Genomic DNA, 17,369 nt, shown 5'->3' with positions numbered 1-17,369 from the left:
TCAGCCAGGGATGAGGGCATCCACCTTCCCCAGCTGTGCTAACACGGTTCTTCAGTCCAAATAACACCACGGCCACCAGGCCACGCTTTTCTTCTCTCTCCTTCCCTCCTCCCTCCCTCCCTTCCCTTCTTTTGAATGTGGAATGTTTTGTATACATAGAGTGTGAAAAATAATCTTAAAAACACTTACATCCTTACCACCTGGGTTGAACAAATATCATTTGGCCTTTCTCCTAACAATGCTTCTCTTCCACTTGTGGTGAACAAATCACTCAGCTGCACCTGAAGCCCATTCCTCTCCTGCCCCATTCCTTCTCTCCCCCTTGCCAGAGAGAATCCCTGCCCTGAAGCTGACATGTGCCATTTTCATGTGCCTTGAATTTCTTGTAGCTTGTTCTTTTCACTATTTTTTTTTTAGGTTATGTGTGTATGTATACAGAGAGCAAGGGTTCATTTTTCAACGCTGCTAGTTTACTATTCCTTCTGCGTGTGTTCAGTCTACTGCTGAGAGCTGTTTTCCCCACTTTTGTTGTTAAGTGTTGCAGTGGACGTCCTAGTATATTTCCTTCTTTTCTCTTTTCTTGTCCCAGAGTGTCTCTAGGCTGGATCTCGCGAGTGGAACTCCTGTTTTGTTTTGTATCCACGTGTTCGCCCGTGGTGGCCACTGCCAAACTGCTCTCTAAAGTGATTTTACATCCCGTCAGTAAGGTTGCCCTCGGCACATGTCTCCGTATCCCGGGAGACATCAGTTCTCAAACTTTTTTTTTTTTTGGCCAATCTGTCCGATGTGAAAGGGCATCTCATTGTTTCAATTTGCATGTTCCTGATTACTGTTCAGATTTACTTCCCTGTGAACTGTCTGTGCATGACCTTTGCCCATTTTTCTAGTGGCTTGTTTTCTTTTTCTTAGTGAGGTGAAAGAATTCATCATCGATTCTCAGTGATAACCCCCAGTCAGTTATGCTGGTTGCAAATATTCCCTCCTGGTTTGTGTCTTGTCATTTAACTTTTTGATGGTCATTTCTCTCTCACAGAAAACTCCTGGTTCTCAAAGACCATAAAGATGTTCTCCTGTATTTTTGTCCCTAAGTTTTAAAGCACTGCTTTGTGTTTAGCTCTTTACTATACCTGGTATTTATTTTAGTATGTGGCTTGAAGAAGAAGTCCAATTTTGTTTTTTGCCGTATGAATAAATCAACCTCCCAAGCAATATTTATTGATCTATTTTTGCTGATTGAGAAGGATTTTGAAGTGAAATTCACATTAACAACCATTTTAAAATGTGCAATCCAGTGGCATTTAGAAGTTCACGAAGTTGCACAACTGTAAGCAGACAGTGTAAGCAGACAGGGCAGGAGTTCCTGGGAGGAAAAGAACCAGATAGAGCTTTTTGCCATTAAGGGAAGCCATTTTTGCCTAAAGCATTTGGGGATTTGGCCACAATGCTTGACCTTGAACAGGTCTCTGGAATAGTGATCTGAAGGGAACAAAAGAACAAATGCCTGTTATCAGGCAATGGAAGTAACAATAGCAAAGGTAACAAAGCAGTTGTAAAGACTCCCAGTTCTGTTTCTTGAGCTCTTTTGCAGAATTTAAACCCCCCTCCAGCACTCAAACACCAGAGCAGCTAGAGCTTGCGGGATGATGGTTCTGACCTTTGCTGACTCTCAGGACTGACTCCAACTAAAGCTCGGATTCTGTCAACCTTTGCCCCAGCTCCATGCTGAACTCTCCTCTGCCCAAGCCCCTTCACGAATACGCATGTGTCTTTAGTTAAAACTTACTCAGTTTTGCTGTTTGGGAGATAATGCTTCGGAAGGTATCGCCGATGTTCTTACTTGCTGCAAGTAATAAATCCTTCCTTCTGACTTTTGGCTTGGTTGTGTCCTTTGGCTTGACACCCAACAAGAGGCGAACCCAGTTTTTGGATAACACAAGCACAACCTCTCTAGTTTCACAGCTTTTCTTATCACCGCAGAACAACACCCCGCACCCCAGTAATCACCCCATTTCCCCCTCCCCTAGCAGCCACTGATCTGCCTTCTGTCTCTGTGGATGTGCCTGTTCTGGATATTTCACATAAAAGGAAAAATACAGAATGTATGTGACCTCCTGTGTCTGGCTTCGGTCACTTACTCCATCTCACAGCGTGTATCAGTACTGCGTTCCTTTTTGCGGCTGCACATACTTCACTGTATGCGTACACCGCAATGTGTTTGTCCATTCAGCCCCTGATAGACACTTGGGTTGTTTCCACCCTTGGCTGTGATGAGCAATGCTGCTGTGCTTGACTGAACTTTAATGCCGCCTTTGAGGATGACCGAATTAGAACATGTAAAACACCTAGAACAGTGCCTGGAACTTAAATAGTAAGAACCATACAGGTTTTATTTACTATTCTTATCAATATATTACATATTTCCACATACGCATAGGTCTGTTATTAGCCTATTTTGCTTCATTTATTTATCTCTTTCTCCAAAAATATTACATTCTTTTAATTACTATGGTTTTTTAGTAAGCTTTAAAATCTGAAAGAACAAAACACGGCTTCTACTTTATCTTATTCCTCAAATTGATTTGATAATCCTTAGCCTTTGGCTCTTCCGTGTGGATGTTCTGGAACCGCATTTCAAGTTGCACACAAAAATTAATGGAATCTTGATTATAACTGCAATGGATTTATATAGATGAGTTTGAACGTTACTCTTTAATGAGTCTCAACTATCCATAAACATTGTACAACTTTCCATTTAAGAAAACTTAAACTTTCAGTAGAGTTTTATCATTTTTTTCCATAAATGTCCTGCAAAGTTTTGATAGGCTTATTTTTATGCATTTTCGTTATTTAAAATGGTATTTAAAGTCTGCCAATTTCTTTGTTCCCACTGCTTCTTATATTTTATTCCTTCTTTCTGGGTTCAACTTCCTTTTTCCTGAAGGTCATCCTTCAGAAGTATTTACAGAAAAGATTCTGAAAGTAGAAAACTTTTTTCCACCTGAAAATGGGGTTATTTAGCCTTCACTCTTGAACAATACTTTAGCTGATTGACTAGGCAGACAGTTGGTTTTCTCTCAACAACTTGCAGACATGCCGTTGACCCCGGAGTACTACTGTTGGGAGTTCTGATAATCGTTGATCCTTTGTCAGTAATCTGTTTTTTTTCTGGTTGTTTTCCGGTGTTTCTCTCTGTATTTGCACTGCTACAGTCTCCAGCCAATGTGTGCAGGTTTGAATTTACTTTTATTCGTCCTGCGCTGGGCTCACTTTGTTTCCTGCATTCATCAAATCAAATCTTTCTTAAATTCTGAAAACATCAACCATTTCTCTAGTCTCTCCTTCTAGGACTTAGATGAGAAATATTGGATTTTCTCAGTCTGTCCTCTGTCTTGCTTAACTTCTGTTTTATATTTTCCGTCTCTTTTTCTCTGCTGCGTTCTAGGAATTGTATTGAGTCAGTTCTGTTTTCCAGTTCACCTATTCTTACTTTAGCTTTGTTTAATTTACTGTTGTGGCTGTCCAATGACTTTTTTTCAATGATACTTGTCATTTCTAGAAGATCTATTTGGTGCTCACTCTAATTTGCCTTTTCGCTTTTTTTTTTTTAATAGTATCTTGTTTTCTAATCCTTTTTAAGCATATCCACTGATTTTTTTTGGATTTTTTTTCCTGATTTCTTAGTAATTTTATCCTACCGGTTTGGTGATTTGGTAAATTAACCCATGCAAATCAATCCACATGGGTAGTATTTGCAATCCTTTATCCAAAGCAAGGACTCCAGCAAAGTTTCAGATGACAGGGCTGACCAGCAGGGTACTCTTCTGAATGGGTGGCTGTCTTAGTCCATCTGGGTTGCTAAAACAAAAATACCATAAACTTACAAGCAACAAACTATTTCTCATAGTTCTGGAGTCTGGGAAGTCCAAGGCCATGGGGTCAGTAGATCTGCTGTCTGGTGAACGCCCACTTCTTAACAGACAAGATGGCATCCCTCACTGTGTCCTCACCTGGTGGAAGAGGGCAAGGGATCTCTTGGAGTCTCTTTCATAAGGTCACTAGTCTCATTCATGAAGACCCCAAGCTCATAATTACCTTCCAAAGGCCCCAACCCCTACTACCATTACCTTGGGGAGTACAATTTTAACATCTGAATTTTGGAGATGGAACATAAACGTTCAGTCCAGTGCAGTGGTACCTTATGGAGAGCCTAGGTTGGCCTGGTGTGAGCAGTGACTGCATCACGCAGCCTGGATCCCCAGACAATAAAAGGCACTGCTAAGGGGGTGCATCTGAGAAGTAAACTCAGGACTCCATTTTCACAGCACAGCCTGGCTCCACATGAGGCCACTGCTCTTCACAGGCCATCCGAAGGCTCCCTTTCAGCACTCTCCACGGGCTAGAAACACCACCTCACCCTTCCTCTTCTTCTTCTAATAAAGGCTTTGTGGTTTAAAACCAAACCAAATCAAACCTTCATTAGTCATTAAAAATGTATACTTAATGTCTATGGGGATATTGTGGGAAAGAGGGAATAAGAATTCCTTCAAGTAACACATCTCACACATCACACTAATGATAAAATCCACCACTTGGTCAGTATCTGTAAAATTCATACGGGTCACAAAAAGGCAGATCTGGTCCAGAGGTCTTACTTTCCAATGAAGAAACTGAGGCTGAGAGAGGTAAAGGGATTTTTTTTTCCCCAGAGTCTTGATTTTTACAGTACCACACAAATTCCCTCTTACTTTTTGTAAAAGTGATAAAAGGGCTAACTCAACAATATTCTTGGGTAAGTAAAAGTGACAAGATCAATACATTATAATCATGAGGAACAGTAGCACAATAATGGGGATATTTTATTTTATAAAAGTAATTAATAGGTTGGGATACTTACCACTATTAGAAAGGAAGTAGAAAATATGGGATTGCCCAAGTGGCCCCTTCTCCCTAAGTTGTCTCTGGCCACATTCATCCAGATCAGGTACCACATCTGGAAGAGGCATGGATGAACGGTTGCACTTAAGGGAAGGGCCAAGATTATAGGATGACCTGAACTTATATGTCTAATCAGGGATGGTTTAGGCAGAAAAAGATGAGAACATAAAGACTTACATGCTTTATTGGATAAATGGCAGGACCTGAGGCCAGCCTTCAATTCTACTGCTTGGTGCTTCCATATACGGGCTCTCACTGACATAAAGTCGTTATTTTAAGAGAATCATTTATTAAAGGTTGGATGGCTTTATTCAAGGTCAAGAAGATGGTATATGTAATTTCTTCTAGACTCCATGATTCCATCACAAAAGGCTTACACTATCTGTGACAGAAGGGACTTCCAAATTCTCTTAACATATAAACTAAGTTACTGGGTAGACTCGGTATCCAGTATTTAAATTAAAGCCACTGGATTTATAGCTAGAATGAGGGCTTTCATTTACACAATTGAAGGGTTTCACCTATTTATGCGTGACTAGAGAGCGTTAAATCATTTGCAAGTCTTCAACTGGAAAAGCAAAAGTTCCCAGTTTAACAGGCATTTTCTCCTGGAAAACAAAACCTGTGCTTCTCCTCCCTGAACTGTGAACACATGCGTGCTGCTGCGGGGGGTGCGTCTCACAAGGATAACAGCCAGGAAAGGAAAGAGCAGTCATAACTGGGCTTTATCCATATATAAAGTCATTCTTATTCTGACGGCCCAAAGGATTGGGACTGAGTTCAATAGATTTATGCTTAATATAAGGATCTTCCAACCATAGTCTATTACAATTCTACGAATTTAAGTACAACTAAAACCAAGGAGCCCAAGTGAATTATTTTCTCCAAAAACTGAGTGACAACTCTAACTGAAAATTAATCCATTTTACATAAAAGTAAGCATTATTGGTGCTTCCAAAAGAGCTGCTTTATAATTCAACATTCATTGACTGAGTCATTAACTTCAAATAGAATGGGCAATATATTCTTATGCACCAGTCTAAGTCATGGATAATCAGTCTTTATGGCCCTTACAAAACAATGTTTTCAATAGTACCCATTCACCATCTGGACTGCGGTAAGAGTCAGGCAAGATTCCCACCCTGTTCATTTGGGGTCAGCTCCAAAGGAGCATTTTCTAGGTCTCTAAACTTTAACCGCAGGAGGCTTTTACATGGGCAAGTAGTTGTTTCCTGCAAAGTATTTACAGTCAATAATTCCAGATATATTAAAATGTCACACTGACATTACAACTATCCCAGAATCTCTCAGGTATATGATTTCCTTATTTGGGCTTTAAGAGGCAAAACAAAACAAAACAAACAAACAAAAACTACTACTTCCATTATGTGGCTACTGATCAACAAATGGCAGGCAGAGTCCAGAAAGTCTTTAAGGAAAAAGTTAACTCTGTTAATCCTCTAGTTCATGCCCCCTCCTCCCTTTCTCCCCCCACTACTTTGGAAAGTGTGAATCACCCTGAATTGAATGAAGTAAGGAAGATTTGATGAGAAATGTCATAGTAGGTTAAGAATCTGACAGCACTCCACAGGAAAGGGAGGGGGCCCTGCTCAAGTGTGGCTTCTCAGTTTAAGGCACCAATAAGTCCTTGCCTAGCTCATTTGCAGCAGCTCCCTCTGCTGAAGCCTAAATGTTACAGCTTCCACTCAAATTGTGGTCTTTGAACACTGCTCATTTGTTACATTATTAGTCTACAATATGACCTACTGGGCTGAAGAAATATAATTTCTTCTGGTGAGCCCTAGCTAGATGTGATACAGTATGTACCTTGGGCATTTTATTTTTCATAGTTCTCACATCAGTAGAACTTTCTAATGACTTGATTATGGTAGAACACCACAATCGTGTATTTGATTCTTTGTTCTGGTTGTGCATTAGAAATAGAGAAAAGTTTTATGTCCTACCCCAAAATTTTATTTCTTGATTTCTACACCTCAGAAGCTATGGTTGCTAGCAAACTGACAATAACATTAGATCATATGTAAGAATTCTCTAGAGAAAAAAAAAATTGAGGCCAACGGCCTGAGACACTTAGATGTCAAGTGTTCCTATGGGAAGTGATTGTGCCACTGTCAGACCTAAAACATAGAGGAGGAGAAAATACATAGATCATTTGAGGATAAGGGTATAAGGTTCTAAAAGAAATCCAAGAAGCCAACGCTGGCCGTGTGCATTCAAAATAACTATTGTTTCTAGGAAGAAAGAAGAAGAGGATGTACAGACAAGAAAGAGAAGCTCGTAAGTGTCAGATTCTAATTGCTGATCCCACCTCACCACAGGATCTTGGGCAAATCATTTAGTGTCTTGTTTGGTCCCATCTGTGAGATTAATTATATAGTGTAATATAGAGGTTGATGAACTTGTTCTGTAAAGGTTCAGAGAGCAAAAACTTTAGGCTTTGCTGGCCATTCCTGCCTCTGTCAGCACTGCCCATCTCTGCCACTGCAGGGTGAGAGCGGCACTGCCGATGCAGCTGAGTGGGTGTAGCTGTGTACCCATAAAACTTTATTTGTAAGAACAAATTATCTGGTGCATAAGCTGCAGTGTGCCCAACGTGGCACAGTATCTACTTACAGAGAATTCAAAAATATTTAGAGAGGTGCCATTAAAAAGAAAAGATAAAAAAGACAATCTATAAAAAAGGAAGGCTTAAAAGAAGGTGCCGAAGGAGCAGAGCAGTTTGTCTGGCAGAAAAGCTGGTATAAGGTAAATGTGTTCTACAACACACACAATAAAACTCAGAAACCAAGATGTGAAATCTATTTTGATGAAAATTATTTATCATGGAATTTAAACCACCACTAGGAAACTTCGAGCATTATAGCCAATCTCTGGAAAAGTCACTTGGTCATTCTTCAAGTTAAAAATAATACTAAAGAAGTAAATCCTCTTTGGAAAGTGTTCACTATTGTTTGAGTGGATACTATCAACCTAGAAAATCACGCTGGCTTATTTCATTACCATTCTAATTATTTTCACACTGGAGGTCAATTCTAAAAACTTTCCACCCACCAGATATTTACTCAATCAAAATACAAGGGGACAGAAATCAATTTTTCTCTGGAGTTGTCATAAATCTCTATGATGCACCATCATACAGCAACATTTCAGTCTCTGATGTGTTGATGTCAATTACTTTGAAAACATTATCAAAACGATTTGTCAGCATAACTGAAGTGAAACAGTGGCACAGTCTGAAGAGGGAAGGAAATTCTGTTGTTCTTCATGGCTTCTCTGACAGTTTATGATGTTTCTAAAATTCAGAGGCAACTTAATAAATTGATAATTTTGAGGATAGACAGATCTACAATTTCTTATCTGAAACCCTGGGTCCAGGCATACAGAATTTTTCAAACTTTAGAAAGGCAATACGGTTCATATACCACATGGCTGGTACACCTCCAGTAAAGTCTGGAGCAGCATCTTATGATCAAAGATATTAATTCTGCTACAGCCAAACTCGTTTACACAAATAGAATAAAAACCACAAATAGCCTCATGTCAGTTCAGTTCAGATTTTGCTGTTAAATGTCTTTGCTTCAAACCTATAAAAAACCTTTTGGTTTTCTGAGCATTTTGAATTTTTGAATTTTAGTAAGGGACTAAGGCCTGCAATATGTAAAAACAAAACAAAGAGTTCTTCTGAAGGCTTTTTCAGTTCAAAGAGACCCTTGATGTTGAGTATTTGAACGATACAGTCTTGTAACTGAAACACAAATTCACAAACAATAAGTCTAAATTCTACCATAGGCACAATCACTAAGAGAAACGCGCCCCCTCTGTTGCAGGGAGTCTCAATTTCTTTTCAAAGTCAACATACACACAGCACAGAACCCGCTTTCATGAGGATTAGCCATCCTTCTCCCCGTGATTCTCAGTCAAAAGGCCTTGTCCCTCAAGAGTAGATCATTTTGATAAAGGTAATCTCCTACCCCTTAAATATCTTCAGTAAAAAGATGATTCTCCCAGCGCTGGCAGTAACCGGAACTCTGTAATTTAACTGGCATTGATATTTCAGAGCTCTTCAAGAGTCTGACTACTTTAAAGCCAGAGCATTAATTTTTCAGTCCAAGCTGCACCTTAGAAATACACGTGGAGCCCTGTTAAAAACGCAGATATCCACGCAGCACCAGATCAATGCACTTAGAGGCCCAGAGCACTGAAAAGGAGACCGCGTCCTCTGTTATACATAACTCAAAATAAAAACAATACCAAACCGTGAAATACACGCAAAGAAGTCCACCCTGGATCAGATTTTTCTTGAGGATCTTTGGTGTACTCTTCCTTCAATCTTTCGATCGTTTTTTATTTCGCTATTTTCCTCACCGTGAGCCTGCTCTTCCTACTGGATAACCCAGTACTGGGAGAGCCTTCAGATTTGTGGTCGAGCTTCCAGGGGGAGCACGCAGGGTGGGAAACAAAACTGGGCAGACAGAGACAGAGTCAGGTTGGGCGGAAGCCTCCCAGGCTGTGGTGCAGTTTGAGAAAGGTTCTGCACAGCTACCGAAGAGTCTCGGAGCCAGTCAGCTGTCAGAGGAGCTCCCTGTCTCCCAGGAGTGGGCCTGACCCAGCATTCCTGCCATAGGTCGCTGACTGATAGAAAGCATGGGAGGCACAGCCTCAGTGCAAACGCAGTGGTAATTTCACAGTGTGGCAGCTGGGCCCAGGGTCACATCTGTTCTCTGTGTCCTCCCAGTGCCGCAGATCTGTGCCACAGACCTCCAGTGTGGTAAAGGGGCCCACATGCCCAGGAAAGCTGTCTCCTGCCTATTACCTTTTAGAGCTCTCCATAGCTATTAATCTAAGGTCTCACTGTTACGGGATGGAAGAAGAAACACAAAACACATAAAACGTAAAAGCATCTGAAAAAAAAAAAGTCAAAGCAAATGTTATTGAGTATTTAACACAAGCCCACAAAGTTTTCACACCTGTAAACAATACACCAAATGTTTTATTTCTCTCAGTAGCTCATATGCAAGCAATTGACTCTCAAAGCATTTTTAAATAACACAGAAGACATTATTATACTTTACTAATGAATTCCTTCTGTCCCAGGGGATTAAATCAAACGAAAATAGCACAAATATTTGGAAGTTTATTTCTAAGCCAACTGAGATAATGAATTTATAGGTTTCTATGAATTAATTTATTTAGTTCAATGTTTTGTACATGCCATCAGTATAATAAAATTTCTTAAAAATTAAGGACCTTGTCAATAGCTGTGATTCATATGAAAAATATAATCAGATGCCTTAAATTCCTGATTAGATCAGTTTTTAAAGCCACAAAATATTACTACACTTGAATAAACTTCAATTAACCACCGACACAGAAGTTCTGCTTAAATTAGAAGTTTTGTATATGATACTTTTCTTCAGAGAAAAACAAAGTGATTTTGAAAAGGTAAAGACCACCGTACGGTATCAAATATTTGGGGCATTAGCTACTCCACTTTCTTTTTTGGAGTCAACAGTAAATAATAACTAGAAAAATATTTTTAAGTTTTAAGGCCAGTCTTAAAAAAATATGAATAAAGATAGTAGAAACATAACCACACATCAACAAAAATAGAGCAAAACCAAGTGCATCTATAATTTCATTTCATCATTAATTTGGTGATTTGAGGTAAATACCATGTTAAAAACCATGAGCAAATTTAAAGATTCAGCCAAAGAAATTAAGTATTTTTGAGCACTTTCCCCCAAAAACTTTAATAGGCAGTATATCTCTGACCAGAATAAATGAGACGCAGAAAAGGTCAAAAGTAAGTGTCCTGAACTGATTCTCAGAGGCCTGCCCTCAGAGGACACAGCTACCAATTACGTTCCACAGTGTTGGTAGATGCCTTATTTTATTTATATATAAAGCAACTAGAGGTTTTTTTCATTGTTCCTGCTAAGTATTTAAAATACATTTGTAGCTATACGCTAAAATTAAGTCTTGGCTTACGATGCCCTTAAAAATCTTTCATCTTATTAAAAACAACTTCTGGAAATAAAAAAATATTGAACCTTTCATATTTCTGAGTCTTGAAAAACTTAAAAGTGCAACATTTTCATGCATCAGCACATTATAATTGTGCCATGTAAGTTCATCTCAAAAGAGCAAGTAAACAAGTTCCAAAACTTCGAGAGGACAGAGCGTAGATATTTTAAGGTTTGATTTTCCACATCTTGAAGGAGGAAAAATAAGTACCTAAGCAAAACATGTTTTTATCAGGAGGAAATAATGTTTTCATGAAAAGAAAACAGGAAACATGTCATTTCTCCCTTCAGTGGTTTCTCTTAGGTCAATTACCTGGTTTACCAAAAATGTTATATCATTTCAATTACCGAACAAGTTACCCTTAAACAAAATAGCCAACATTTGCCCAAAGACTGGTCTGAAACGTCTCAGGAAACACTCGTCTTCTAAGCTCCTTTCTTATTCTTCAGTAAGGACTGTAATTAAAAAGAAGCCTACTGCCTTTGTTTTGCGATTTTGACATTAATCGAAGTTTCACTCTGAGTTTGAAGTGGTACTTCTTTAAGAGTCTGACCTATCCCGGTAGCAGGATCAAAGGGGACTGCTCACATACACACAGCTACAAAATCAGAGTCAAAACTAAAGGGGAATAAAGAAAATCCAACACTAACTACTCTGGAAAAGAACTCTAAAACTAAAGGATTCCTTGAAAAATTCTCTTTAGCTGAAGATAGCAAGATAAAGAAGAGTGGTTTACAGACAAGACCGTGATGGGTTTCACGCCCAGCAGCAGCCCCCTGGGACCCGTGATTAAGATGGCATCTGGGGCCTGAGAGGTTTCAGTGATGACCGCTTCATCAGTTTTTGCTGCTGTCTCATTGACTGCGCATCCTCAATGGCATGACACGCTCTCTGGAAAACAAAATGTTTGCCATGAACGGTAACGACAAGGACAGGCTCATGTACAGGAAGAGAAAGGTACAAAGTCAAGAACGTGAGCGCTGCACACAGGTCCAGAGAATACACAGTCAATACATGTCATGCTAAGACCCTTCTGCCCGATTTAAGCCCACGGCCTATTAGTTTAAGCTTAGATATCCATCCAAAGTTCTAAGTGGAAGGTCTTTTGGAAAAATAATGGGTTTTATTAATTATGTCAGATTTTTTTTTTTCATCTTTCAGCTAAACAACTGAGGGGACGTTCTTTAAAGTAAATTGTTTACCTCTGCCGTGATGGTATCCTGCAGGTAAATTTTCTGAACATAGCCTTGATTGGCACTGTCTTTTTTGTGGAACAGACCCTGTTTCTGTTTCAAAAGAAACAGTGAGAGAAAAAAAAATTATCACTGGGAAGAAAAAAAAATTATAACCTTTAATTGAATGCTTAAATGTCAACTCTATTTTATAACCAGCAGACTAACCAAATACACATACTCAGATAAGATAAGAAATATATCATTTTGGTACAAGGATAGTGGTTCCATGTGCGAGCTGTTAAAATTTATGAAATTGGATGAGTATATATCTATCTGCATAAAATAATGGCTTTCTGCAGGAGATGATAAACAGCCTACAGAAATACCACTTGATAACTCATCACATCTGACAAATCAAAAAACCCTTCCTTCATTTCCTTGGCTGATAGATAAAATTCTTACATAATGTAAAATACATGGAGTCAACTCTCACCACTGATGTGAAAGAAAAGTGATAACTGAGGAATCTGTAATACATATGCACAGTGACACAGTCTTTCATAGTCTGAAAACTGTGTTTCCCACACCGAGGCACTCTTTAAATTTTGATGCTCTACAAGGAGGCAAGGCTGAAATGCAAGATGACATAGTTTCATCATAGTTGCTTTTATTTGTAAACTTACATAAAAATAAAAGTAAATGTAAGTTAAAGGACAATAGTAGTTACATCTCTAACTATTAATTTTCATTTTTAAATTTATTTTTAATGACGTTTACAATGTTGTGTCGGTTTCTGGTGTACAGCACAATGCTTCAGTGATATCGGAATGTACATATATTCATTTTCATACTCTTTTAAACCATAATTACTGCAAGATATTGAATATAGTTCCCTGTGCTCTACAGTATGAACTTGTTGTTTTTTATGATAAATGTTTTTCAGACAGTTTTCAATGTTAGAGATAACGTCATTATTGTTTAGGAAGAAATGTATTATGGAAATTATCATCTTTGGAATAATTACATTTTTTAAAGGGGAGAAATTTAATTTATGTTATATATAATAAAAACTACACATTTCAAAGAAAAATGAGTCTGAGAACCAAGCAAAAGATGGGATATCATTTTTGCTAATTACTTTTTATGTAATTAAAAAGTTCTTCCTTAGAAAATGATGGAGAGGAAAGACATGAAAACATATTATATATTATAGAATGTAAAAGAATTCTATAAATGCCAAATATTATTAAACATGAATGTTTCAGACATAATATTTATAATAGCCTCTTTAAAAGTCTAAAAAAGGGAATCTTTTTAGAAGTATCTAAGATTATAGCAAAATAGTATCCATATGAAAATTTAGAAACCCTTCTATTTACTAATGCTTTGTTCTACCAAAAAGGAAGCATCAGTGGACAGAGTTGATATTTCACTCAACACAAAGACTGTCAGAAAATAAAGTACACAAACAAATATCTTTTCTTACATTGCAGCATATAATAATAATAATAATCCTTCAAATATTTTGTAGAGTTAAGTGTACAACAGAGTCATAAGGTATTCATTTCCATTCATTTAACAAATTCTTGGCTCTAAAGATGTGAGCCACGTTTTCTTACCTCAACTGAAATTTTGAGCAGATTTCCATCGACACTAGGAGAACGCACAAAATCCTCAAATGGGTATTGCCAGTCTACGGACGTGTGGCCTAGGATTTCAACTTCCTTTATGCACAACACTCGCCTATTTTACAAAACAAAAACATGCAGGTTGTGACAGGGAGTTAATTATTCTAATTATTTCTCTCTGCTGGACGACATAGGTATTGCTCGGTAAGCAATGTAACCTAGCACTAACAAAGAGTATGCTTCACATAAATTAAAAAAAAAAGCCTAGATAAGTCAAATAAAGAGCAAACATGGCACCTACCAACTAACAAAGAGACTGCCAAAGACTCCTCTTCTGCCAGTCTTGCAAAATTCAGAGAAGTGTCATGTTTTCTTTTTAAACTGACCAGAAAACTGAAATCATTTTCTTTAAAACACATAAGGAACAGGCTGTACTCTCACCTTGAAAGCAGTAAAGGCAGTAACCCCTGAAAATGTTTACTTGGAAAATTATTAATTGCTCTTTACTGTCAAACATGTACACCTTCTAATCAAGAAAGAGTGTGCAGGAAATGTCACAGACCTCAAATGTCACGTCAGACTCACTAACAAATATCAGGTCTGAACACTGTAACACTGTATCACAGAGTATCCCATTTTACTCAATAGCAATTAAAAAAAAATCACAGAACCCTTAAAGGGCATCCACATTGATTTTCCAGTGTGGGATCCAGATTAGTTACTGATGTAACTAGACTTCATTCCAAAGTTTCTATTACAGAAAACAAAACTAGGAAAGGAGAATTTTTCATAAGAAACAAAGAAACAGGGTCTCTGCTTGAGAGGTGCTCACAGGCTGGAAGGGGGACAAACTTGTAGATCAATGCTGCTGCAGTCAGGTAAGCACCATGGCAGTGTGTGCAGGAAACTCTTTTGCAGCCCAGGAGAGAGGGGCTGACTGTGCTGCTGAAGTAGGTGGCTTAAGAATTGATTCTTGAAAGGAACAAGGTCTCTAGGTGGGAAAGGGAAGTAACAGTCCAGACAAAGGGAACAGTGCATTAACGTATATAGGGTTATAAAGGGGGAAGATTTATTTCAGGAATGTGGAAGTCTATGGCTGGAGTACCAAATATATACAGAGGTGAGAAAATTAGCTTAGTATCAGATCTTTAAAGGCTTGCCTTTTTTTTTTTTTTGCAGGGGAATGGGGAGCTTTTAAAAAATTTTGACATTAACCTAATCTACAGACAATGGAAGATGACAGGATAAAGTGAGCTGTGGCCAATGGAGGAGTGATGGGCATAGACAATTCAAGGTAGGAAGTGACTGTAACAGTCCAATCAGGAAACAGTGAGAGCCTCAATTAAGGCAGCGGCTGTGAAAAGAAGAGCTAGATTCTAGATGTTTGGAAGGTAGACTTGAATGAACTTGGGACCAGTGGGGTGTGGGGGCTGATACAGACGTCTGGCACTCTATTTATCTGCACCCTGCTGCTGAAACTTTGGGCATGTTTGGGGCTGTGCTGTGCCCTGTAGGAAGTTCAGCGTCCCCATCCCCAGACTACATACTTGCACCCTTACACCTTCCAAACAGCCTCCAGGATGTGGACTCCACTCCCCCCACCTCCTGCCTGGTAGAGAATCAGATGGCAGAGCTGCGAGTTGAAGGTAACTATTACAAATCACTTGTCAAAGGCAATTCACCATTCAGACTGTCTTAAAACTCTGTTCTTTTTTTTTTTTAAATTGAAGTACAGTCAGTTACAATGTGTCAGTTTCTGGTGTACAGCACAATGTCCCAGTCATGCATGTACATGCATATATTCGTTTTCATATTCTTTTTCATTAAAGGTAAAACTCTACTCTTGATTGTTCTAACAGCATTATTGTTCTCCTGCCACCTTACATCTCCTTCATTTTCTTCCTCCTGCACCGTGTTTGCCAGAGCTCAAATCTTGGTCTTCTGTTCAACATACTCTCTCAGGGTGGTGTCTAAGGTCTCAGCTCCAGGTCTTTATCCAAACCCCAATTATCTACACCTATACCTGTCTGTACCTGTATGTCTCCCTGAATAGTGAGGCATCTCTACTCTGATATCTCAAAGCTATGACAAACTAAGTTCAAAACAAAAACAAAACAAATCATCTTTCCCCTGAAATACTCAGGTTAAAAACCAGAAAGTCATCTTGTAGTCCCTTCTCTTCCATATTAAATCACCCACCAGCCGCTGGTCTCTACCCCCTTATATCTGCCCTCATTTTTCATTTAGGCCCTCACCACTGCTACCAGGGTAACTGCCTGTCTCCGTGGTAGACAAATTCTAAGATGGTCCCCAAGATCGCCCGCCCTCTGGTATATAGCCCCATATAATCCCCAGGACTACGAATATGATAGACTTCACATCCAAGATTAGGTTTTGTTATAAGCCACACGTGACTTTAAGAAGAAAGTTTATCTGGGTGGGCCTGACCTAATCTTGTTGGTCAGAGACCTACACCAGAGTTCAGAGTGCAGCTGCTCGTTTGAAGATGGAGAGAGACACATGACCAGGAACGTGAGTGGCTCTAGGAACAGAGGGCAGCCGCCCAGCTGACAGATCAAGGAAGCGGATCTCGGTCCTACAGCCACAACGAACTGAATTCTGCCGACAACATGAAATGAGCTTGGGAGGGGATTCTTCCCAAGATCTTTCAGAAGGAAGCTGACATCTTGATTTCAGCCTTGTGAGACCCTGAACAGAGGACCCAGCCACGCTGTTACCTGACTCCGGACCCACACAGATAATAAGTCTATTGCTTTAAGCTGCTAATTTTATGGTAATTTGTTGTGCAGCAAGAGAAAACTAATATGGTCTCTGACTGGCTCCCCTGCCTCCATTCTGAGCCTCCTCCAATCAAACTGCCTCCAGAGATCTTTCTAAACTACAAACCTCATCATATTACTTCTTGTTTGCAAACCTGGGAAAGGAAAAAGAGAGATGTATGTGTGTATGGTGTGCATATACCCCCGAGTGAAAAGCTGCAATACTGAATAGCAAAATAACAGTCCATACTTCAAAAAAAAAATTAGTGATCTTCCATCACATTAATGATAAAACCTAAACTCTTCAGATGCCATGAGGAGACACCTATGACTCTTGACTCATCTCCCAACACGTCCTCACTAACATTCTACTATCCAACCATTCCAAACTACTCTTACTCTTCAAAGTGCCATTTTATGCCTCATCGTGCCTTTTATTTACCAAGGACATTTCCATTCACTGTAAGACTCAGCTCAAGAACCTCCTCAGCTAGAAAGCCTCCTTAGCTAACACTTTCCCCTGACCTTGGTTGCCACCTCACTAGACTGAGTTTTTCCCCTGTCTTCAGAGTCCGTACATCATTATAACATTATCACACTGGGATGTCATTGATAATTGGCAGGTCTCCCCATTACATGGGGAGGGGACAGAAGACGTAACTTTCAGCTCTGTGTCCCTGTACCTGTCGTACATCTGACGGTGCAGTGCACTGAATGTTTACATCCCCCTCATATTTGTATATTGAATCCTGACCCCAAAGTGATGGTAATGGAGGTGGGGCTTTTGGGAAGTGATTACGTAGAGC

At 39.2% G+C, this 17,369-nt stretch overlaps 1 protein-coding gene across 1 annotated transcript in view; it reads right to left on the bottom strand.

The window, feature by feature from the left end:
- Nucleotides 1-9,921: 9,921 nt before the first annotated feature.
- LOC116278521 (intermembrane lipid transfer protein VPS13C-like) overlaps nucleotides 9,922-17,369 on the bottom strand; it is a 61,430-nt gene continuing 53,982 nt past the window's right edge. The window contains 3 exon segments of the mRNA XM_072957646.1: nucleotides 9,922-11,871; nucleotides 12,183-12,266; nucleotides 13,775-13,898. Coding sequence (XP_072813747.1) covers nucleotides 11,770-11,871; nucleotides 12,183-12,266; nucleotides 13,775-13,898 — 310 coding nt within the window. The 3' untranslated portion in view covers nucleotides 9,922-11,769.

The sequence above is a fragment of the Vicugna pacos genome, unplaced genomic scaffold (genome assembly GCF_048564905.1).
Source record: "Vicugna pacos unplaced genomic scaffold, VicPac4 scaffold_21, whole genome shotgun sequence".
Taxonomy (NCBI): Eukaryota; Metazoa; Chordata; class Mammalia; order Artiodactyla; family Camelidae; genus Vicugna; species Vicugna pacos.
This window is presented reverse-complemented; position numbering and strand designations above follow the sequence as displayed.